This window comes from Moschus berezovskii, chromosome 13, assembly GCF_049115385.1.
Source record: "Moschus berezovskii isolate FMDL1 chromosome 13, NW_MosBer_1.0, whole genome shotgun sequence".
In the NCBI taxonomy this organism is placed as follows: Eukaryota; Metazoa; Chordata; class Mammalia; order Artiodactyla; family Moschidae; genus Moschus; species Moschus berezovskii.
In genome coordinates this window covers 65,703,068-65,728,060 of record NC_142472.1, presented here as the reverse complement: position 1 = coordinate 65,728,060, position 24,993 = coordinate 65,703,068, and the positions used below count along the sequence as shown (strand labels likewise).

The window sequence follows — 24,993 nt, the reverse complement described above, 5'->3', positions numbered from 1 at the left end:
GGGTGCCTTTGCTTCATTTCAGGCGGGGAGAATCTCTTCTCTGTCTCTAGTTTCAATTTGCTAGTCAAAAGCCACACAAAGAAATCACCCTCCAAAGCCTCCTTCTAATTGATTTAGAGCCCTGAAGCTAATTTTGACCAAACTGGAAGGAGAAGCAGAAGGTGAGGATTGAGAAGTCCATGGCTTTCTGCACCAGAGATATACATGATGGGAGGTCTGCGTGTATACACACACACACACACACACACACACACACACACCAGTGTTTGCATCTCTTCCACTGAAAATCAGTACCAGTTTCTCCAACCCAGTTGTCATGGCAACACCAGCTGCCAATGAGATCATGGAAGACAAGGTTATAATGGCAGTGCTGCCTTAATATTTTACCTGGCAACACTACTTAGATAATAAGATGAATAACCATAAATCATAAATCCATGGGAGGCCCAGACACTGCTCATTGTATGTGTTCAGTGTGTACTTGGGGGTTGGGAGGAGAAGGGAAAGCAAAGGGAAGGAGACAAAAAGCAAAGAGGGTGAGGCAGCGGGCAGGGAGGAGGGTCTCTGACGCTGCTCCCTGTGTTCCTCAGTGTCCGGACCTTGTCTGTACGTGGATTAAGGAACTGGTCTCTTCTGTATTCACGAGAAGGGATGGGGCCTCCCAGCCTGACTGATAAAAGGCTTACAAGAAGCCCGAGGCTGTTTTGGGGGGTTCACACTAAGACAGAGAAGCAGCGCAGGGGTGGATGGCGGACAACAACCCCCCCACTCCAGCACCAGCGGGAGGCAGGACCCCTCTTAGAACCGCCTTTATGGTTAGCTTCCCAAGTCCCTTGATGCCACCTGCTTTTACAGGCGTGCTAACCCCCAGGCAACTGTCTGTTGCTCATCTGGACCAACTCCCTGAAGAGCAAATCCACTGATTTAAGGGTTTTCTTCCTTTCACGGGAACTAATCATGGGGCGGCAGGGGGACGTCCTTTGGTAAGAGCTTTGTCAGTGGGGAGGGAGACTCTGCTTACACCAAACACTGTTTTGTGCCTTTGAATTTTGTACTGTGTTCATGAATCCCTTATTCAGATCGGAAAACAGGCACTCTCTGGTGGTCTAGTGGCTAAGACTCCATACTCCCAATGCAGGGGGCCCGGGTTTGATCCCTGGTCGGGGAACTAGATCCCACACGCTGCAACTAAAGACCCCGCAAGCCAGAACTAAGACCTGGTGCAGCCAAATAAATTGATCAAATAACTATTCAAAGGTTTACAGCTGTAACGAGGTCTTCCCTCATAGCTCAGTCGGTGAAGAATCTGCCTGACATGCAGGAGACCCGGGTTCAATTCCTGGGTTGGAAAGATCCTCTGGAGAAGGAAATGGCTACCCACTCCAGTATATTTGCCTGGAGAATCCCATGGACAGAGGAGCCTGGCGGGCTACAACCTACAGGATCACAAGAGTCAGACACGACTTAGCGACTAAACCACCACCAACTATTAAAACATATATTGGTCCACCTTCATTCTCCAGCCCTGTCCACCCTCCAAGAACCAAACACATGGATGAAGGGGCAAAGGGCAGGACAGTCGTGATGCCTGGGCCCATCAGTCACCCTGTAAGTGAATGAATGAAGGCAACGATTTCCGGCAGATGTGGCTTATGTTGGTCGGAAACTCTCACGCAGTCTGTTTCTAGGGCTGCTTCCTGGCAGGCAGGTTCTGAGTGCAAAAGTTCTCCAGTGAGGCTCAGGGGCCAGAGGTAAGTGCTCTGATGCTCTAAGGGGTTGCTGTGCCTGGCCCTGACCAATGACTCCCAGGACCGCCCGATTCTCACCGCTGGCTCCAGACAAGGGCCACCAGGGGCAGGGAGAGGGCGGCAGACACACAGTGGCAGGAGCTGGGGTCAAAAGTCGGAATATCTACATTCAGCCCTGCTGCCTCTTCAAAGGAGACACCCCACCTCCCTGAGCCTAAGTTTCCCCCAAACCGCACTCCACCCACCCAGTCCTTGGGGCATAGGAATAAGGATGGAGCAGAGGGCCTTTTCTCTTATTTAATAAGAGCTTATACTCCACTTGCCAGGTACCAAGCCCTGTTCTAAGCTCATTTAAAATGAGCAGACTGCAGCCCAGAGAATTTCAAGGCATGTCCATGATGGCACTAGAATCTAGAAAGGACCAGAGCCAGGATTCCAACCTGACAGTCAGGATCTAACCCCTTTTCTGTAAGGATGGAACATATCTCCTGGTGGCTTCTCTTCAGTTTCTTTAAGTCATGTGTCTGTGGAGCTGGAAGGGCTTCCCCGATGGTGCAGGGGGTAAAAAATCTGCCTGCAACGCAGGAGACACGGGTTTGGTCCCTGGGTCAGGAAGATTTCCTGGAGAAGGGACAGACTACCCACTCCAGTATCCTTTCCTGGAGAATCCCACGGACAGAGGAGCCTGGTGGGCTACAGTGCATAGGGTAGCACAGAGTCAGGCATGACAGAGCACGTGGAGCTGGAAACCTCCTCTACCGTCTCCTTCCTCTTTTGGGTTGGTTGACTGGTTCCTGTGTTGACTGGGTGGCTTCGAGCTCCCACAGTTCTCTCTGCCGGCTACCCTCCCCACCTCCCCACCCTCCCCTAAGTTAGAGGCACTTGGAGACCACAGATGGGTCTCAGTCAACTGAGACAGACTGGGCTTGAGCCTGTGAACACGTGTGCCCTTACATAGGCATGGAATGACCAAATGGCCCTGCCCTTGCCAGCGGTTTAATCCTGGGAAGGTTTGAGGAATGGATGATTTTATTTATGTATTTTTGAATTGTGGTTAAAATACATGTAACATAAAGTGTACCATTTTAATTTTTTTAAGTGTACAGTTCAGTGGCATTAAGTACATTCACATTGTTGTACCACCATCACGACCATCCATCTCTGGAGCTTTTCATCTCGCAAAACTGAAACTCTGTGCCCATTAAACATCAGCTCCGTCTTCTCCCTTCCTCCCAGCCCCTGGAAACCACCATTCTGCTTTTTGTCTCTATGAACCTGACTGCTCCAGGGACCTCCCACTGAGTGGAATCATGTAGTATTCTTCCTTTCATGACTGATTTATTTCGCTCAGCATACTGTCATCAATGTTCATTAATGTGGCAAATGTAGAATGTTCTTCCTTTTTTAAGACTGAACATCAGTGGTAAAGAATCTGCCCGCCAATGCTGGAGACGCAGGTTTGATCCCTGGGTCAGGAAGATCCCTTGGAGGAGAAAATGGCAACCCACCTCAGTGTTCTTGCCTGGAAAATCCCATGGACAGAGGAGCCTGGCGGGCTACAATCCACAGGGGTCACAGAGTCGGACATGACTTAGCAGCTCAACACACACACATGCACACACACGAGTCTATGGTATGTATATGCCACATTTTGTTTATCCATCCATTCATCCCACAAAGGACACTTGGGCTGTTTCCACCTTTTGTCTAGTGTGAATAATGCTGCTGTGAACACTGGTGTACAAATATCTTTTCAAGACCCTGCTTTCAATTCCCTTGGGTATATAACCAGAAATGGAAAAGCAGGATCATATGGCATTCTATTTTTAATTTTTTAAGGAAGCTCCATACTGCTTTCCATAATAGCTGCACCGTTTTCCATGCCCACCAGCAGCACACAAGGTTCCAGTTTCTCTACATTCTTTCCTCCAACACTTGTTATTCTCTGGATTTTGCTGTTGTATAGTAGTCCATGGGTTGCAAAGAGTCGGACACGACTGAGCAACTTCACTTTCACCTTCATGCACTGGAGAAGGAAGTGGCCACCCACTCCAGTGTTCTTGCCTGGAGAATCCCAGGGACTGGGGAGCCTGGTGTGCTGCCGTCTGTGGGGTCGCACAGAGTCAGACACGACTGACGTGACTTAGCAGCAGCAGCCATCAGAATGGGTGTGAGATGCTATCTCTCTGTGGTTAATTGTGGCTTTTGTTACGTATCTTAAAACACACTTTATGATTTCTGAGATATTCAGTCCTGCCTCCAGTGTGTATTCACTGCCTCGCACATCTAGTCATCTGCTTAATCAGATGCAGTCTCACTCACTATTGGAGGGACAGTTTGCTCCATATGAATGTGGTTTTGTGGCTGTGAATAACACAGAAACAAATCAACTTTTTTCCCTCTCATGATTTTTAATCCACTGCTGGGGACCACTGAGCTGCCCTCAGGTGGGTCACAGGGTCTTCATCTAACTGGCTCCTCGGTCCTTTCACAGAGGCTTCGGGTTCAGTCAGGCTCACGTGTTTAGCACATGAGGGGGGAAATGACAACTGCTTTCTTAAACTGAGCTCTTAGTTGTTCACTTGGCAAAATAAAATGTCAGATTACTAGTGTTTCCATTTCGATGCACAGAAATGCTGGACCCTGCCAGTTACAGAGAACGTAACTTTTTAAATGAGTTAAAAAAGTTCACTGATAATTTTTGAGGCAGATCTCTTTACACTGATGATGGAAAGAAGGTCATGGTGTATATGGAAAAAAGCAGGTTGCAGAGAGGTATGAATAATGTGATAGAAGTTATATGAAAATCACATATTCATACTTAAATACACATAAACAAGTTCTGAAAGGAGACTAAAAAATGAATGCCGGTGACCTTTTTGGGGACTGGAACTAGGAGTTCGGGTAGGGTTTGAAGCCTTTTACGCTTTTATACCTTTTGACACTACTTGAATGTTTAGCCGAAAGTGTGTATCACTTCTATAAAGAAAATAAAGCTTTAAAACAGTCATTTTAGGAAAATAAAAGGGCTTATAAAAGGGACTCTGCTACTGATTTATCTCCTGCCTTCAGCTGTGGAGACACAGCCCTGTCCTGGGTCAGGTTTCCTGGAGGCAGAGCCTGCAGAGGAGCTTCACTTAATGTGATTTATCGAGGGGAGTGGTCTCAGGAGAAACCCAAAGGCAGGACAGCGGGGTAGCACAGGAAGAAGGAAGAAGCCCGGGAAGGGTGCAGCTTCTGTGAGGTCTGGCTTGACCCCTTGGGGAGCTCTGGAACATAAATGACACCAGAGTTTGACCTGCCCTGAAGCTGGGATGTCCTCCTGTCCCGAACAGTCCTTGGCGATGGACAGTCGCCGTGTGTGTGTGTGCGTGTGTGTACTTGTGTGCATGTGCGTGGGAGTGTAACTCATGCACAAGTTGGCTCTACCCAACTGATCGTGGGCTCCAGGAAAGGCTGCCAGTGTGAGCCATTAGCTGCCGCACCTGCTGCAGCTGGGGCGGCCCCACTGGGCTGGGATCCCAGAGGCTGAGCCACAGCGCCCTGCCCAGTGGACTGGGAAACTGGCTGCTTTATAAACAGACTTATAAACCATAGATTGATTCGCAAAATGCCTTTTTTGTGTATGCAGCTATGGAAAAGTACAGGCTACAGGACATTTTAAGGCTGAAATATTCCTGTGAAGAGATAAAGGGTAAAAAAAAAAAATTGGCTTGGAAGAATTCAATCAGACTGCAAGCTTTTTACAATTGTGGGAGAAAATCATTAGAAGGAGGTCAGCGCTGTCAACCAGGGACAGAGCTGTTCCGGAGGGAGACAGTGAGCGGTCTGTCCTGGTAGCGATGCTTGGAGGGTGAGTTTCATGGACAGTGTATACCTCATCATTGATTATATCTCCCCTGCTGCTTTGGTGGTTAAGTTCAAATCCAGACTTGAATCCAGGACTAAGTAACCCAGGGAATAAGCCAACGAATAAAGGCTGGGATGGAGGGGGTGTACTGCAAGGTCCCAAACTTCCCGGGCTGCCTTGGCATCTCTGAGCTTCACAGAGGCCCAGGGTCCTAGCTGTGAGTTCTTTGATTTCACCAGATCTACCCGCTGCCCAGCTGGGATGGCTCCCCATCCGGCCAGTGCCCCCCATCAGTCAGACTGGCCACACCCCACCCTCCCCTCAAGTTAACAGGCTTTACTTCCCTGCCAGCCTGTGAAATTATTCACACAAACCAATCTCATCCTCCTGCGGGACTACAGGTGACCCCACCCTCTTACAGTAGGACTCCTCCCACCCCTGCTTGTTTACTTTGTTCCTGTATGCAGCCTCCACGTGGCACCGCATGGCACGCCACGACCTCCTCCCCAGGCTATGAGTATATGTGACTCAGGAAAGGCTGTCAGTTTCATCTGTCCAATGACAACTGCTGTATGCTTGGCCACCTTAATCAGGGTAAGGGACCCCTTACCAATGGAATGAAGAGGAAGCGATCGGAAGAGAGGGTTTTAAGAGACTTTTCAGGAGCCTGATGAAATTTGTGAACCTTACTGCCACACTTGGTATGTACAAATAGGCAGAAAGTACCAGCTATCTTTTCTTTTCCTATGAAGTGGAAGTATACAGTGGAACTATACAATGCAGTAAGAAAGCTTGAAACTTTAATAAAAAGTTAACTGAGTTAAGCAAGTGTTCCAGAGAAAATAATAGAAGATTGTATTTGAAAACACTCACCACCTGAATGTAAGCTGGGGCAACCACTATGGAAAATACTATGGAGGTTCCTCAAAAAACTAAAAATAGAGTGGCCATGTAATCCAGTAATCCCATTCCTGGGCATGTATCTGGACAAAAATATAAATAAAAAAGATACATGCACCTCTGTGTTCATGGACGCACTATTAACAATAACCAAGACACAGAACTAACCTAAATGTCCATCAACAGATGTGATACACATACACAATGGAATACTACTCAGCCGTATAAAAGAATGAAGTAATGCCATTTGCAGTAACATGAATGGAACTGGAGATGATCATACTAAGTGAGGTAAACCACACAGAAAGACAAACATCACAGGGTGTCACTCACATGTGGAATCTAACACATGGCACAGATGAACCTTTATGAGACAGAAACAGACTCACGGATACAGAGAACAGACTCGTGGTGGCCAAGGGGGAGGGGCTGGGAGCGGAATGGATTGGAGATTTGGGGTTAGCAGATGCAAACTCTTATACAGAATGCATAAACAACAAGGAGCTACTGTATAGCACAGGGAACTGTATTCAATATCCTGTGATAAACTATAGTGGAAAAGTATAAAAAAGAATGTATGTATGCATAACAGAATCACTTTGCTGCAGAGCAGAAATTAACACTGTGAATCAACTATATGCCAATTTAAAATATTGGAATATATGTTAAATATGCTCCATTTCCACCTCCTATTTCTCTTTTGTTAAATAGCAAAATGCTGTCTCCCAAGAGAGTCAAGATAACTTGGCTACTATGATACCAGCTGACCTGAACACAGAATACTGAAATTCCATCTCTAAGAAAGATGTGTTTTCTTCTTACTTTCATAATCACGAAAAGAAAAATGACCACTAGAATCAATAAGAAGAATTTTCTGTCAATTCATTTTTCTAGAATCTCCACTACAAACCCCTCCATCTGCTTGAGGATTATGAGCTCTGTGAAGCAAAGTCTGCCTACGACAGGCCACGGATGGTCGCTGTCTTCCGAGTGCAAAGTCTGCTCCCGTGGTGATCCCACTGGTTTAAGAACAAACAGGGTCCCAGGCCCTGGAGGATTCTCTCCCTGGGGACACTCAGGGGAGGCGCTGAAGAACAAACTGTCCCAAGTTTATTTCTTCACCATGAAGATGCCCACAAGGAAACTGAAGCACAAGATACAGTTACACAAAAATGGAAGTTACTGGCTACTTTGCTTCAGTTCAGTTCAGTTGCTCAGTCGTGTCCGACTCTCCGCGACCCCATGAATCACAGCACGCCAGGCCTCCCTGTCCATCACCAACTCCCGGAGTTCACTCAAACTCATGTCCATTGAGTCGGTGATGCCATCCAGCCACCTCATTCTCTGTCGTCCCCTTCTCCTCCCGCCCCCAATCCTTCCCAGCATCAGAGTCTTTTCCAGTGAGTCAACTCGTCACATGAGGTGGCCAAAGTATTGGAGTTTCAGCTTTAGCATCAGTTCCTCCAATGAACACCCAGGAGTGATCTCCTTTAGAATGGACTGGTTGGATCTCCTTGCAGTCCAAGGGGCTCTTTGCTTTGCTTCATCTCACGCTAAACCAGATGTGAAATACTGAAAGTAACGTCTTATTGCCCTCATTGTCACCGCCAGCCTGGGGCTGTCCTGGGTTAGTGTGTGCCTCTTATGTGACCTGGGGGCACACATGTGGTACTCTAATCCACAGAATCAGAATCTGTGGGGTCCCACACATGACAATAGCTGTGGGTTTTGATTTGGCCTCTTAAACAAACCCATGGGTAGTTCTGATGTTCGCTGAGGTCTGAGACCCACCAGTGTGGCTGACCCCAGCAGAATAATCCCATTTTACTGTGTCCAGCTGCCATCTTGATAGATTCAGGCAAGGAGTTGGGATCAAGATTTTCTTTTTTAATGTAGCAAAAAGAATTAAGTGATTTCAGGGTATACTTTGTTTTTGCTGCAGACTTTTCTCGGAAGAGAAAGTCTGATTAACCCTCCTTGCTATGTGGATCTCTTCTTTGAGTTTTCATAACATCCAGAAAGTTCAACTGTTACTGTGTTCGTTTCCCCAGAATACCATTGCCTTAGGATGCTTGGCAGGGACGGGTGGCCGTGTTCTGGGTCAGCCTTGGCGCTTCAGTATATATGAATACCTACATTTCATATATATGTGTGTGCGTGCTAAGTTGCTCAGTCGTGTCTGACGCCTTGCGACCCCATGGACTGTAGCCCACCAGGCTCCTCTGTCCATGGGATTCTCCAGGCAAGAATACTAGAATGGGTTGCCATGCCCTCCTCCAACGATCCTGACCCAGGGATCTAACCCACATCTCCTGCGGCTCCTTCATTGCAGGAGGATTCTTTACTGCTGAGCCACCAAGAAGCCCAAAGGTATATATACTTCAGTACATAGGTATAGATACTTAAGGTATAAGCAGTGTATTAATAGAATGTCCGCCCTCTAGGCCCTACATCAGTCAGTAAAGAATCTGCCTGCAATAAAGGAGACTCAAGTTCGATTCCTGGGTCAGGAAGATCCCCTGGAGAAGGAAATGGCAACCCACTCCAGTGTTATTGCGTGGAGAATCCCGTGGACTGAGGAGCCTGGCAGGCTACAGTCCATGAGGTCGCAAGAGTCGGACACAACTTAGCGACTAGAGAGAGCAAGCGAGCCATCACTGCTGTGAGCTTGCCCTGCTCTTCTTCTGTCAAGAGCCCAGATGAGGGAAATGGTACTAACAGAATCAGTTCAAGGGCCTGCAGCCATCACTTCCTACACAGTGTGGACATCATCTCTGGATTAAGCCAGACTTTCAGAGAGCCACAGTCGTGGACCGTTTGCTTTGGCCGTGAACTTCTTTCCTGAAATGTGTCACAGCCATCGTCACCATCCCTTGAGTGAAGTGAAAGGGCTAGTCACTCAGTCCTGTCTGACTCCTTGCAACCCCATGGACTGTCGCCCACCAGGCTCCTTCATCCCCGGCATTCTCCAGACAAGAATACTGGAGTGGGTAGCCATTCCCTTCTCTAGGGGATCTTCTTGTCTCAGGGTTCCTTACCGTCTGAGCCACCAGGGAAGCCCTCACCATCCCTTGAGGGAGTCCCTAATACATTACCAGTCAAAGCCTGCTAGTGTGTGGATGAACGCATCACCTGAGTCACCCAGTGTCCCTTCCATGAATTCATGCACAGGAGTTCTCTGGGATTCATTTGTTTCAGAGCAACTGTCTGCGTCCCTCACCCATGGAACACCTTGCCTGCTCACAGGCCCTCTCAGGCACCCAGGACAGAGACAGCGATGTGGAGACACAACAGAAATGGCATGGGCACCACAGATGAGGGCAGGGATTGCAAGTTGCAAACCCTCTGATCTTCCTCTGTGACTCGAAAGTTAGAAAATACCCAGGACTGGGGTGGAATAAAGGCTCTCCCTTCTTTGCCCAGCAGAGGGCGCAGTTAGCACCCTCTTCTTAACCTGGGAGGAAATAAGGACCAAACAGTAATTCCAGGAGATAGATGCCCCCAAACTCGATGAGGATAATCCATGGGACTCATGGGTCCTTTTCGCTTAAAGCCATGGAGAGGAATGTTCCCCCTTTATTTGAGCCGACATTTATGAAAAAGGGAGGTACCCCACACTGGTGGCCACTCAGGAATTGATTTGATTATAAAGTGTGCACACACACAGCAGCCCAGCTCCATGTAAAAATAGACAAAGGCTGTGACACATGACAGAATCTTCATCTAGAATTCTAAAGCACAGGGGCTCCCCCTACCCCAGGGGTGACACCCTGACATGGTACCACAGCTCCCAGGAACCTCATCTCAAGACAGTGTCAAGAGGGTATGATAGTGGTGGCTGTTCAGTGTCATCGTGGACTTCCAAACAAATGGATTTACAGAAGACTTCCAAACCCTGGCATTAAGTAGATTTGCCACCGTGTGGTATTAAAACTCAGAGACAAAAAATATCTACATTAGTGAAATCGCATGCAACCCAGCCAAAAAACACACACCACTGGTTTATGCCATCAGCAAATTAGAGAAGCATGCAGATAATCAGGAGCTTTCCAGGTAGTGCTAATAGTAAAGACCCGCCTGCCAACGCAGGTTAGATGTAAGATACATGGATTCGATCCCTGGGTCGAGAAGATACCCTGGAGGAGGGCATGGCATCCACTCCAGTATTCTTGCCTGGAGAACCCCACGGACAGAGGTGCCTGGTGGGCTACAGTCCACGGGGTTGCACAGAGTCGGACAACACAACTGAAGTGACTTAGCACACACACACAGATAACCAGGGAAAGCAGCAGACTCAGGCCCAGAGAAGGGTCTGCAGGGGCACAAAAAGCACTGAGAGAGGGACGCCCTGTCTGCGATGCCCGGCTAGCAGTCTAGACCAGTGCCGAGCAGGCGTCTACGTCCGTGACCTTGGCGGCTGTTACAGCTGCCTTTGGGATGCTGTGCGCCCCCACCCGCACCCAACAGAGCAAACCCAGCTGATCTGGGGTTGAGAGAGATGCTCCTTATCGTTCCCCAAAGGCGGCCAGACTCGTTAAATAAGAGCACTCTTCTTCCCATAACAAAAGCCACCAGGGCAAGGAAAGATAAAACGTGTCTTGTTTGAAAGTCCGTGCTCTTTCTATAACTTCAAGGTGCCCGTGGCTGAATAACAGCCCAGCAGGAGCGGCAGTAACAACAGCAACCCTCACTCTCTTCACAGTCACTGGAACTGCAACTGTGATTTGAAAAGGTCTCCCATTCTTTGCCTTATCCCCTCCAAAAAAATAAAACTCTTATGAGTACAAAATCCTTACTCTGAAAAGAGCAAAAGTGCCTTTCCCAGACCCAGGCGGGCAAGCATTTCTTGAGTCTGCTAGGATGCTCAGCATTTTGCTGGTAAGACCTTTGCAGGCATTGAAGAAACCAGCAAACTCTCCCAGCAGCTTGCCCTCGTGGACTCTCAGATGTGCCCCAGTCCTGTGCACTCACTCTGCATGAACCCCGAGAAACACCACCCACCTACAGGCCGATGGCACGACCCCTGAGTAACACCACCCACCAACAGGCTGATGGCATGACCCCCGAGTAACACCACCCACCTACAGGCCAATGGCACGACCCCTGAGTAACACCACCCACCAACAGGCTGATGGCATGACCCCCGAGTAACACCACCCACCTACAGGCCGATGGCACGACCCCCGAGTAACACCACCCACCTACAGGCCGACGGCACGACCCCTGAGTAACACCACTCACCTACAGATGGATGGCACCCAAGTCTGCAACTCCATTCCTGAACTCTAGGCTCACGAGAAGCTCCACTGGGCCTTCTCAACTCAATCAGTTGCTGGGTTAGAAATCTCTCCTCTGGGTTTCCATGATTCTTAAGTGTGTATTTCTACCATGTCTCTCACATTCTACAGCAATTGTTTATTTATGAGCCTTTCTAGGAATAAGACTTGAAGCCTGGCTGAGAGGCGAACATTTCCATAAGAAAGGGAAGTGAGGGCTCAGAGGGGTCTAGAGAGCTACTTGGATAAAGCTGATGCATTCAGGGAGGGCTTCCTAGAAGAGGGGTTATATTCTGAACCCCAGTAAGCAGAGAAAGGTAGGAATGGGAAGTGGGATGGCAAAAGTGAAGGGTGGTGGGTTTGGGCAACAGGGGAAACCCAGTTGGAAGGAGCAGCATGGCCGAAGAGGACTATGAGGTGGGGCGGGCATGAAGGCACAGGAGCTTGGCCATCACTGCCATAGAAACCCAAGAAAAGCAACCTCTTGGCTTCGGTTTCCTCATCTGTAAGCTTGGAGCTGACAGCACAGCTCGCAGGGTTCAGCTACTCAGCACCCTTTCCCTTCCGAGCAGGGCCCTAGCCTCTGGGGAGCTTCCTCCACAATCACATGTATTGAGGGTGTATCTGGGGCACTGGCCTCCTTGGAGACGCCTTCCCCACCCTGGGGCCGCCTGGCACCCAGGATCCAGGGACCTGGCCGCCCTCCCAGGATGGGTTGGTAGGCACCTGACGCCCAGAGAGGAGAAACCCTCTGGGGCTCGATCACTTCAGTGCTGGCTCAGAGCACCTGCCCGGTCCCTCGGCCCAGGCTTTCTGGAGCCACCTGTTTCCTTCCTCTTACACCAGGGCTCCTAACAGCCCTTCTAACAAATTACCTCTCAGGTTAGCCGGAAATTTTGTTCCTTATGTTCATAAAACCCTTTCTGACACAAGAGTCTGCATCAAAAGGGACGAGGTGGGAACTGAATGAGCTCAGAACGAAGGCCCAGCTCTTAGTGGCATCTGGCACAAAATAAGCGCTCCCGGGAGGCAGCGATCGTTGCTGAGAAGGGGAGCCTGGAGGATGACGGGGAGGACTGTTAGGTAGGGAAATGGCCACTAAATCAGCGTTTCAGATTCTTCCAACATGGCGCTCAACAACAGATACACTTCATGTCATAGCCTAGCAGTCAGGTGACCAAACGTCCTCACTGGCTCAGGGAGTCCTGGTTTATGCTGTTCTCCTGGCATGATTATTATCAGAGATCCCCTGTACTCACAACAGCTCAACAGTGTCCCAGTTTGGAAGGCAAATTACTTGGTCAACGTTCCAAACACACATGTGCTTGTATATCACACAACACTTGGCATGCTAACATTTTCTATTCTGTTTGTTTTTTAAAGTGGTCATGCATGCATGTTCAGTTATGTCTGACTCTTTGTCACCCCGTGGACTGTAGCCTGCCAGGCTCCTCTGTCCAAGGGATTCTCCAGGCAATACTGGAGTGGGCTGCCATTTCCTTCTCCAGGGGATTTTTCCAACCCAGGGATCAAACCTCCGTCTCCTGCACTGGCAGGCAGATTCTTTACCACTGAGCCACCTGGGAAGCCCTTTTAAGTGGTTACAACCTACTAAATTCATTTCATGATCTTCTAACGGGTCATGACTGTCAGTTCTCTTAGGTGACCCTGGGAAATGTCCACGCTCTTCTCTGCAGCTTTCTCTTCAATACCATGGAATAAGGTGGTGCCGTGGAATACAGTGGTGCCAATACAGTGATTCATTTCAGAGAGGAGGCAGTGTTCCAAGGGGGTTAAACAGAAAACACCAGCCTCACTAGTAAATCTCTACAGACCTGTTTGCTCTTGTTCTCATGGCTATGGGCGTACTGTCTATTGCCTCGCTATGATGAGCACAAAAATTTAATTTGGCCTCAAACAGTTTTCGATTGCCAGGAAAAAAAAAAATCAATGCTGCTTATTAGGGCTCTCGTTTGTTCATTAAAATAAATTACCTTTGGGTTCTGAGCTGACTTTCATAAGACAAAAGTTTGCTGTTATTAAGAGGAACAGACTCCATGGATGGTAACATCTATAAAGGAAAGTTCTAGTTTGCAGCCTGATTATGAGGTAGTCCGGTGAGAGAGGGTGGGGCAGAGGTAATTACTGCTGAAAACTGTGCCCTTGTTTTGAGCATCTCTATGGCACTCAGTCCATCAGAGCTTTCCCTTAACACTGCGGGGCCACAGGGGATATGCAGCCCTTTTGATCCAAGAGCCTTTGGGTCTCCTTGGAGCTAAACAGAGCCCCAGGTAGATTTCACCAGGATGTTAAGAGAAAGGATTGTGTATTTATGCATTCCAGTACACTGCCCAATGGGTTTCCCAGGTGGTTCAGGGGTAAAGAATCTGCCTGCCAATGCAGGAGACACAGGAGACACGGGTTCAAGCCCTGGGTTGGGAAGATCCTTTGGAGAAGGAAATGGCAACCCACTCCAGTATTCTTGCCTGGGAAATCCCATGGACAGAGGAGCTTGGTGGGCTACAGTCCGTGGGGTGGCAAAGAGTTGGACACGACTGAGCACACACACACTAAGACTGCCCAGCAGACCGCGGCCAAAAGAAGAGGACATTTAACAGTGAGGTGGACTCAGACAGAAAAGGCTCCAAAGACTTGCTCCAAATCATACACATTTCCCAAGACAGAACAGAGCTTGTAGCTACTCATTGCACATGAGGACAGCCATCTTGAAGACATTCCTTTGCTGTCTCAGACTAATATCATGACCAGTGCCACTGGGCAGCCTCTTTTAAAGGCCCCAAGCACCAGAAGGAAATTGGAAAAATGAATGCTTGTATTTGTAGCTTTTGATATGGAAAGCTTAGATGGTTGGGAAAGGTCATTGATAAATGGAGGTTGACCTCAGGTATTTTAGACCTAAGGTGCTTTTGGCAGCTGTGACATTTCTGTGGGCTAGGAATTTTGAAAACTTAACTGTAGGCTATGCAGGACCTTTGATATTTCCTTTTCCATCACTGTTCCTGTTTCACCATATGTCAATACTACCCAAGAGCAAATCAGCTCTCTAGACTGACATAAGCTTGAGAGTCACAGACATCGTCCCTAAACATCAGAGTTTAATGTCTGACTGATGACTGCAGCTAACGAATTCCATGCTAGTCAGTTGAGAACTAGGAGCTATGGTTAAAAACAGACATTAGGAACTGCTAAAATCAAAGACATTTTAACCAGATGTAATCTGTACTGCCTGACACAAGAAACTTTTTAAAAAAGAAGCAGAGAGAAAGGTCATAATTACAACTGAATTCAATAGTATAAGTAATTGGCAGTCAGTAATTTCTCTGCATCAATGATTATCAGAGGAAAGCCTCAGCTTAGCACACTGAACTCAGAGCAGAGGAGGGAATCTTTGGGTGAATACTTCTCATCTGGAAAAACTGGATCCTACTATTTCAACAAACCTGCGCTTAGGAGGAAGCTGTTCTGTGAGTGGTGGTGGTGGTGGTTTAGTCACTAACTCTTGTGACCCCCATGGAGAGTAGCTCGCCAGGCTCCTGGGATTCTCCAGGCAAGAATACTGGGGTGGGTTAAAGGCTGCATTCCATGGTGCCTGTAAGCTAAATTTCAATAGAAACTACAAACAACTACAATAGTAAACTACAAAGTTTACTGACTAGTAAACTTTTAAGGCCCTGGTGATCCCACCCACTAGCAAGTACAGAGGAATGAGGGACTGTATGGGACGGTCCTCCATAAACTTCATTCCTGCAGAGGGGAGAGAACGGGAGGTTGAGAGAAATGCTTTCAAGAACACAATGCCCATGAGGAAAATGAACCGAACATCTGCAAAAGCCAACATGTTAATCACACAAACCGAAGCTTGATCCCCTGCTTGGAGAATCGGCCCAGTCTCCCAGGCCACCCAGTCTTCAGGGTACTTAATGGATGGACGGAATGGCAGTCCATAGGACATCAGAGCTGGGACCAGACATCACTGTACCATTTGTCTGGGTACTAACTGGCTACAGGTGTACTCTGCTTTTATGAAAAGCCATATATGACGAACCATATTTCTAATGATGCATTTTTACCAAAGGATCCGAAGGATCCCTTTAAATATCCAGGTGTCTTGATGGGCTTAAATAAGATCCAGGGTTTTCCTGGTGGTCCAGTGATTAGGAATCTGCCCCCCAACGCAGGAGACACGGGTTGGATCCCTAGTCAGGGAGGATCCCACATGCTGCGGAGCAACTGAGCCCTTGCACCATAACTGCTGAGCCTGTGCCCGAGGGCCCAGGAGGCACCAGAGTCCACAAGCATCTACAGTCCGTGTTCCACAATGAGAAGCCTGAGCACCGCAACTGGAGAGCAGTCCGCACACAAAAACCCAGCATACCCAAAATTTCAAAAAATAATTTAAAAATAAGATCCAGTTTATTGGTCACATTCCCACAGTGCATCCACTGTGTAATATAAGGGTTCCATTTACTCTGCTTCCAGTGCCCACAAGGCAGTGTGGAGCAGGCAGAGAATTCTTCCTCCGTGTGCAGAACCTGGTGCTGTATTAGGGGCAGGCACCATTGACTAGTTCAGCCACCCAACCCACCCACGCCTCGCCCCCAGGCTGGGACAATCAAATCAGCCCAGACTCACAGCCTTTCTTATGGTGATTCTTCTCCCAATGGCAAAGATTTCTCTCAACTATTCTCAGGCCTTTGTCTCTAGTCCTATTTAACCAATGGTAATATGATGCCTCTCGCGTTGCGCCGGCCCGGCGGCGCAGACGCGACGCGAGAGACGCCGGCCCCGGCGCAACAAACCACGCAAAGAGGTGCGGCCGTGAGGAGCTACCCCACGCCTGAGGCCAGGGCCGGCGGCCGAGAGGAGCTGCCCCACGTCCAACAGGCGGTGGCTGCGCGGGCGCAGGAGGGCCGAGAGGAGCTACTCCGCGTTCAAGGTCAGGAGGGGCGGCCTTGAGGAGATACCCCTCGTCCAAGGTAAGGTACAGCGGCTGCACTTTGCTGGGGCGGCTGTGAAGAGATTTTCCACGACCAAGGTAAGAGAAACCCAAATAAGACGGTAGGTATTGCTAGGGGTCATCAGAGGGCAGACACACTGAAATCATAATCACAGGAAACTAGCTGATCTGATCACATGGACCACAGCCGAATGTGGTCCACTGGAGAAGGGAATGGCAAACCACTTCAGTATACTTGCCTTGAGAACCCCATGAACAGTAACAAAGGGCAAAATGATAGGATACTGAATGAGGAATTCCCCAGGTCGGTAGGTGCCCAGTATGCTACTGGAGCTCAGTGGAGAAAAAACTCCAGAAAGAATGAAGGGATGGAGCAAAAGCAAAACCAATACCCAGTTGTGGATGTGACCAGTGATAGAAGCAAGGTCCGGTGCTGTAAAGAGCAATATTGCATAGGAACCTGGAATGTTAGGTCCATGAATCAAGGCAAATCGGAAGTGGTCAAACAGGAGATAGCAAGAGTGAACGTCGACATTCTAGGAATCAGTGAATTAAAATGGACTGGAATGGGTGAATTTAACTCGGATGACCATTACATCTACTACTGTGGGCAGGAAACCCTTAGAAGAAATGGAGTAGCCATCATGGTCAACAAAAGAGTCCGAAATGCAGTACTTGGATGCAATCTTAAAAATGACAGAATGATTTCTGTTTGTTTCCAAGGCAAACCATTCAATATTACAGTAATCCAGGCCTATGCCCCAACCAGTAATGCTGAAGAAGCCGAAGTTAATCGGTTTTATGAAGACCTACAAGACCTTTTAGAACTAACACCCAAAAAAGATGTCCTTTTCATTATAGGGGACTGGAATGCAAAAGTAGGAAGTCAAGAAACACCTGGAGTAACTGGCAAATTTGGCCTTGGAGCACGGAATGAAGCAGGGCAAAGGCTAATAGAGTTTTGTCAAGAGAATGCACTGGTCATAGCAAACACCCTCTTCCAACAACACAAGAGAAGACTCTACACACGGACATCACCAGATGGTCAACACCGAAATCAGATTGATTATATTCTTTGCAACCAAAGATGGAGAAGCTGTATACAGTTAGTAAAAACAAGACCAGGAGCTGACTGTGGCTCAGATCATGAACTCCTTATTGCCAAATTCAGACTTAAATTGAAGAAAGTAGGGAAAACCACTAGACCATTCAGATATGACCTAAATCAAATCCCTTATGATTATACAGTGGAAGTGAGAAATAGATTTAAGGGACTAGATCTGATTGATAGAGTGCCTGATGAACTCTGGACGGAGGTTCGTGACATTGTACAGGAGACAGGGACCAAGACCATCCCCATGGAAAAGAAATGCAGAAGAGCGAAATGGCTGTCTGAGGAGGCCTTACAAATAGCTGTGAAAAGAAGAGAGGTGAAAAAAAAAGGAGAAAAGGAAAGATATAAGCATCTGAATGCGGAGTTCCAAGGAATAGCAAGGAGAGATAAGAAAGCCTTCCTCAGTGATCAATGCAAAGAAATAGAGGAAAACAACAGAATAGGAAAAACAAGAGACCTCTTCAAGAAAATTAGAGATTCCAAGGGAACATTTCATGCAAAGATGGGCTCGATAAAGGACAGAAATGGTATCAGAAGCAGAAGCAGAAGATATTAAGAAGAGGTGGCAGGAATACACAGAAGAACTGTACAAAAAAGATCTTCATGAGCAAGATAGTCACGATAACGTGATCACTGACCTAGAGCCAGACATCTTGGAATGTGAAGTCAAGTGGGCCTTAGAAAGCATCACAACGAACAAAGCTAGTGGAGGTGATGGAATTCCAGTTGAGCTATTTCAAGTCTTGAAAGATGATGCTGTGAAAGTGCTGCACTCAATATGCCAGCAGATTTGGAAAACTCAGCGCTGGCCACAGGACTGGAAGAAGTCAGTCTTCATTCCAATCCCAAAGAAAGGCAATGCCAAAGAATGCTCAAACTACCGCACAATTGCACTCATCTCACACGCTAGTAAAGTCATGCTCAAAATTCTCCAAGCCAGGCTTCAGCAGTATGTAAACCGTGAACTCCCAGATGTTCAAGCAGGTTTTAGAAAAGGCAGAGGCACCAGAGATCAAATTGCCAACATCCGCTGGATCATGGAGAAAGCAAGAGAGTTTCAGAAAAACATCTATTTCTACTTCATTGACTATGCCAAAGCCTTTGACTGCGTGGATCACAATAAACTGTGGAACATTCTGAAAGAGATGGGAATACCAGACCACCTGACCTGCCTCTTGAGAAACCTGTATGCAGGTCAGGAAGCAACAGTTAGAACTGGACATGGAACAACAGACTGGTTCCAAATAGGAAAAGGTGTACGTCAAGGCTGTATATTGTCACCTTGCTTATTTAACTTATATGCAGAGTACATCATGAGGAACGCTGGGCTGGAAGAAGCACAGGCTGGAATCAAGATTGCTGGGAGAAATATCAATAACCTCAGATATGCAGATGACACTACCCTTATGGCAGAAAGTGAAGAGGAACTCAAAAGCCTCTTGATGAAAGTGAAAGAGGAGAGTGAAAAGGTTGGCTTGAAGCTCAACATTCAGAAAACAAAGATCATGGCATCTGGTCCCATCACGTCATGGGAAATAGATGGAAAAACAGTGGAAACAGTGTCAGACTTTATTTTTTTGGGCTCCAAAATCACTGCAGATGCTGATTGCAGCCATGAAATTAAAAGACACTTACTCCTTGGAAGGAAAGTTATGACCAACCTTGATAGTATATTAAAAAGCAGAGACATTACTTTGCCAACCAAGGTCCGTCTAGTCAAGGCTATGGTTTTTCCCGTGGTCATGTATGGATGTGAGAGTTGGACTGTGAAGAAAGCTGATCGCCGAAGAATCGATGCTTTTGAACTGTGGTGTTGGAGAAGACTCTTGAGAGTCCCTTATACTGCAAGGAGATCCAACCAGTCCATTCTAAAGGAGATCAATCCTGGGTGTTCATTGGAGGGACTGATGCTAAAGCTGAAACTGCAATACTTTGGCCACCTCATGCGACGAGTTGACTCACTGGAAAAGACTCTGATGCTGGGAAAGGTTGGGGGCGGGAGGAGAAGGGGACGACGGAGAATGAGATGGCTGGATGGCATCACCGACTCTGTGGACATGAGTTTGAGTGTACTCCGGGAGTTGGTGATGGACAGGGAGGCATGGCGTGCTGTAATTCATGGGGTCGCGGAGAGTCGGACACGACTGAGCGACTGAACTGAACTGAACTGAACTGAACTAATATGATGCCTTCTGCTTTATTGAGTATGCGAAAGCCTTTGACTCTGTGGATCACAATACACTGTGGAAACTTCTGAAAGAGATGGGAATACCAGACAACTTGACCTGCCTCTTGAGAAACCAGTATGCAGGTCAGGAAGCAACAGTTAGAACTGGACACGGAACAACAGACTGGTTCTAAATAGGAAAAGGAGTACATCAAGGCTGTATATTGTCACCCTGCTTATTTAACTTATATGCAGAGTACATCATGAGAAATGCTGGGCTGGAGGAAGCACTGGCTGGAATCAAGATTGCCAGGAGAAATATCAATAACCTCAGATATGCAGACGACACCACCCTTATGGCAGAAAGTGAAGAGGAACTCAAAAGTCTGTTGATGAAAGTGAAAGAGGAGAGTGAAAAAGTTGGCTTAAAGTTCAACATTCAGAAAACTAAGATCATGGTATCCGGTCACATCACTTCATGGGAAATAGATGGGGAAACAGTGGAAACAGTGGCAGACTTTATTTTTCTGCAGATGGTGATTGTAGCCATGAAATTAAAAGGCGCCTGCTCCTTGCAAGGAAAGTTATGACCAACCTAGACAGCATATTAAAAATGCAGAGACATTACTTTGCCAACAAAGGTCCGTCTAGTCAAGGCTATGGTTTTTTCAGTGGTCATGTATGGCTGTGAGAGTTGGACTATAAAGAAAGCTGAGCGCCGAGGAATTGATGCTTTTGAACTGTGATGCTGGAGAAGATTCTTGAGAGTCCCTTGGACTGCAAGCAGATCCAACCAGTCCATCCTAAAGGAGATCAGTCCTGGGTGTTCATTGGAAGGACTGATGTTGAAGCTGAAACGCCAATACTTTGGCCACCTGATGCGAAGAGCTGACTCATTTGAAAAGACCCTGATGCTGGGAAAGATTGAGGGCAGGAGGAGAAGGGGACGACAGAGGATGAGATGGTTGGATGGCATCACTGACTCGATGGACATAAGTTTGAATGAACTCCGGGAGTTGGTGATGGACAGGGAGGCCTAGCGTGCTGCGGTTCATAGGGTTGCAAAGAGTTGGACACGACTGAGCAACTGAACTGAACTGATTCAGTATAAAATAAAAATTAAAATAAAAAATTTTAAAAAGAAACAAACTTTTGTAGTATTAAGTCACTGAGATTCTAGGACTGATTTGTTCCTGCAGCATAAAGTTACTCTGACCAATGGCATTTGTCACCAGAAACCACAAAAGCGGATTCTCACTGTAGAACTAAAGTCTTCTATTTAATGACATTTAAAGTTTTAGCTTTGATTTGACATTTTATTTCCCATGAAGGCTTTGGTACTTAAACAGAGGGAGTAAACTGTTTTCTTATGACTATACCATATTTCATTGAAATGAATAAAGATTTCTAGGTATTCAAAGACCTGCAAATTCAGGGTCCCAGAGCAAAATCAGATACACACATTGCATGTATCTCTATCAACAGCCTACAGAGGCCTGACTTTCTCGACATCTCTAATTTAACTGAAGACATTATTAGACGGAAATATTTTCCAAGTCTCAAAACAACCTTTTCACACAAAGACCTTTAAATACTGGATGCCAACGTTGTTGGGTAGATACTGCCTTTCCATTCAAAACCCAGCTGTGAAATGAACATGAGTAATGACTGATATACCTGCTCACTGCTAATGAATAAAAACAGCTGTTGCTCACGGGAGAGTCAATCAGCACACAGATGGCTTAAAAGGATCCTAATAAATTTAATAAAAGCATCTTTCCTCCCCCGTGTGCCTCGTGTACTGCCTGGGACCTCGGGATTTTTGTCTGACCTGCAGTATCACAATTACCCTCTTTGGGCTTTAGAAGTCTCCCCAATACATTTGGTAAAACCATTAGATATAGTGATTGGGGGAGCATATTATGGAAATTTAAAGAGTATTTTTAATATTTTTATGGTGATAAAATATATATCATACAATTTGGGGGGGCTATTTTAAGTGTAGCACTAATCACATTCACAAACTTGTGCAAACATCACCACTATCAATTTCCAAAACTTGTTCATCACCCCAAACAGAAAGTCTATAACTATTAAGCAATAATTCCCCGATGCCCACTTCTGGTGGTGGATATAGTGATTTTAACATAACCTCTTTGGCAGCTGGCTTTGTGGGGTCTTGTTTCATTTATGCAGTCATGTTAGCGGGTGAATTGTTTCAGTTTACTGTTTAGATGACCGAATCGCAGGCTTTTGACTTGACAAAAAACCTCTGTCTTTGACTGACAGATTTTGCATGGGACATTTTCTTACAGGGGACTCTTAAGCAGGGTACACCTTATACCTTATAAACTCTTCTTGCTAAAGCAGAGCCATGTAATACATGTTCATTTCCGAACTGCCCTGTAACAATGACAATTTCAGGGCCTGTTGAAGTGGCTGAACTGTTTGCCCTGACACTAGATGACCCCAGACTATTTGGCTATATGAGTTCGGAGCAAATTTGAAAATTTTATTTTGTTCTTTTATTTCCTGTCAAGCTGTCAGCTTTCACTGATACAAATCTAAGAGTACTGTTTTTGTATTCATTTTTGTTTTGTAAAAAAAAAAAAAAAAAAAACTGAAACGAAATTCACGTAACAGAAAATGAACCGTTGTAAAGGGAACAGTTCAGTGACATTTGGCACATCCACAATGACATGCGACCATCACCTCTGCGTGCGTGCATGCTCAGTTGCTCAGTCGTGTCTGACTCTACATGATTCCATGGACTGTAGCCCGCCAGGCTTCTCTGTCCATGAGATTTCCCAGGCAAGAATACTGGAGTGGACTGCCATTTCCTTCTCCAGGGGAGCTTCCCGACCCAGAGATCGAACCCTCCCACTTCCTCAACTTTTCCTCACACTTCAAACTTCTGAGTAACTGAGATCATTTAATATACGTGACTAATGGAAATATTTATTTGTTCATTCTGTAAAAGAATGCATAGAGTGCTGACGATGACCACAGCCTGAGATTCATCTTTTCATAGGGCTCCATGTAGGAGCATAGGGACTGGGAAGGGGCCTTGGGAAACCTCTGGTCCAGTGACTCCCAACCTGGGCAAGAGACACAGGAACCATCTAAACAGATTTTAAAAAGCAAATATCTGTCCTTGGTGTTCCCCAGGGCAGGGTCTGGCACTCTATCCTTTCAAAATGTTCAGCAGGTAATTCTGCGTGACAAATATGCTCCTGTGAGTCCCTTGGACTGCAAGGAGATCCAACTAGTCCACCCTAAGGGAGATCAGTCCTGGGTGTTCATTGGAAGGACTGATGTTGAAGCTGAAACTCCAATACTTTGGCCACCTGATGCGAAGAGCTGACTCATTTGAAAAGACCCTGATGCTGGGAAAAATTGAGGGCAGAAGGAGAAGGGGACGACAGAGGATCAGATGGTTGATGGCATTACCGACTCAATGGACATGAGTTTGGGTAAACTCTGGAAGTTGGTGATGGACAGGGAGGCCTAGCGTGCTGCAGTTCATGGGGTCTCAAAGAGTCGGACACAACTGAGCGACTGAACTGAACTGAATATGTGTCTGAAAATCATCAGCTCTTCCTAGCACACATTTTGGGTTTTTTGTTTCATTTGGCTTTCTGACTGTGCCATGTGGCTTGTGGGATCTTAGTTCCCCAACTGGGGACTGAACCCCGGGCCATAGCAGTAAAAGAACCGAGTCCTAACCCTGGACTGCCAGGGCCTTCCCATCAAACATTTTCTGTTTAAAGATGAAGCACCATCATCCCCTGGTTGACCGAGGGCATCCAGCAGCTCACCTGTGAAGGCCATGGACAGCAGCAGTACCAGGTATGTGAAGAGCAGAAACACGCAGCAGGCTGTAAGGAGAAGGAGCACGTGTGGGTGAGAACACAGAGACTCTCGTTTCCTTCCCACTGCAGTTTACTTACATGTTGCATGAAATAAATCTGTCCTTTCTATCAAGACAGCAGATGACGGTGGGGAGTTAGGGGAGGTCTCCACTTGGCTGGGGCTTCCACACCAGAGGCAGGAGTTCAAGCCAGGACTTGCATCTCTGAGACAGCTGAATGTCTTTTCTGATCTGGCTGCCAATTCCAAGGCCCAGCTTTCCTGCACGACCTCTCCAAAGTGACAGCTTCTAGAAAAGGAGTTCATGAGCTGCTGCTCTGCCAGAGCCAGGATGCCAGGAGCCATTGGCATTCACAGAGCCAGGCAGGATCTACCCTGTGCTTCCTGGGTGCCTGTACCCACTGCAGATGGCTCCTCCCTGCCCTTCATAAGGTACTCTGACAACACGCTTTATCACTTAAGGAATCTGCATCACGAAGTTTTCTTCTTCCCTTCCATTTATTTATGGGTTATACATCCCATAGTGTTAAGTGTCAGTTGCTCAGTCGTGTCTGTAGCCCGCCAGGCTCCTCTGCCCATGGAAGTCTCCAGGCAAAAATACTGGGTGGGTTGCCATTCCCTTCTCCAAGGGATTTTCCCAACCCAGGGATCAAACTCGGGTCTCCTGCATTGCAGGTGGATTCTTTACTGTCTGAGCCATCAGGGAAACCCATATATCTCACAGTATCTGATATGATATTATTTACACTGTTCTGGTAAAAACGAAATACATACACATGTAAGAGCTATGAAACACAAATAGTGTCATTTTGGTGATTCTACATCTGCATTAAATGCTCTTGTAATTGCATTTAAAACTGTCATTATAGGGAATTCTCTGGCAGTCCAGTGTTTAGAACTCAGTGCTCTCACTGCTGGGATTCTGGGTTTAATTCCTGGTCAAGGAACTAAGATCCCACAAGCCAAAAAAAAAAAAAAAACCCACAAAAATCTGTCATTATAAAATACTAAGGTGAATGATAAAATTTATGCTCCGTTCCGTTCAGTCACTCAGTCGTGTCCGACTCTTTGCGACCCCGTGAACTGTAGC

General features: G+C 46.9%; 1 protein-coding gene across 1 annotated transcript in view; it reads right to left on the bottom strand.

The window, feature by feature from the left end:
- The window catches only part of DHRS12 (dehydrogenase/reductase 12), a 68,166-nt gene extending 44,025 nt beyond the window's left edge, over positions 1-24,141 (bottom strand). Inside the window, exons 1-2 of the mRNA XM_055426164.2 lie at positions 23,984-24,141; positions 23,852-23,911 (exon numbers count right to left, since the gene is read on the bottom strand). Coding sequence (XP_055282139.2) covers positions 23,852-23,864 — 13 coding nt within the window. The 5' untranslated portion in view covers positions 23,865-23,911; positions 23,984-24,141. The remainder of the gene's footprint in view (positions 1-23,851; positions 23,912-23,983) is intronic.
- Between the last annotated feature and the right edge of the window lie 852 nt (positions 24,142-24,993).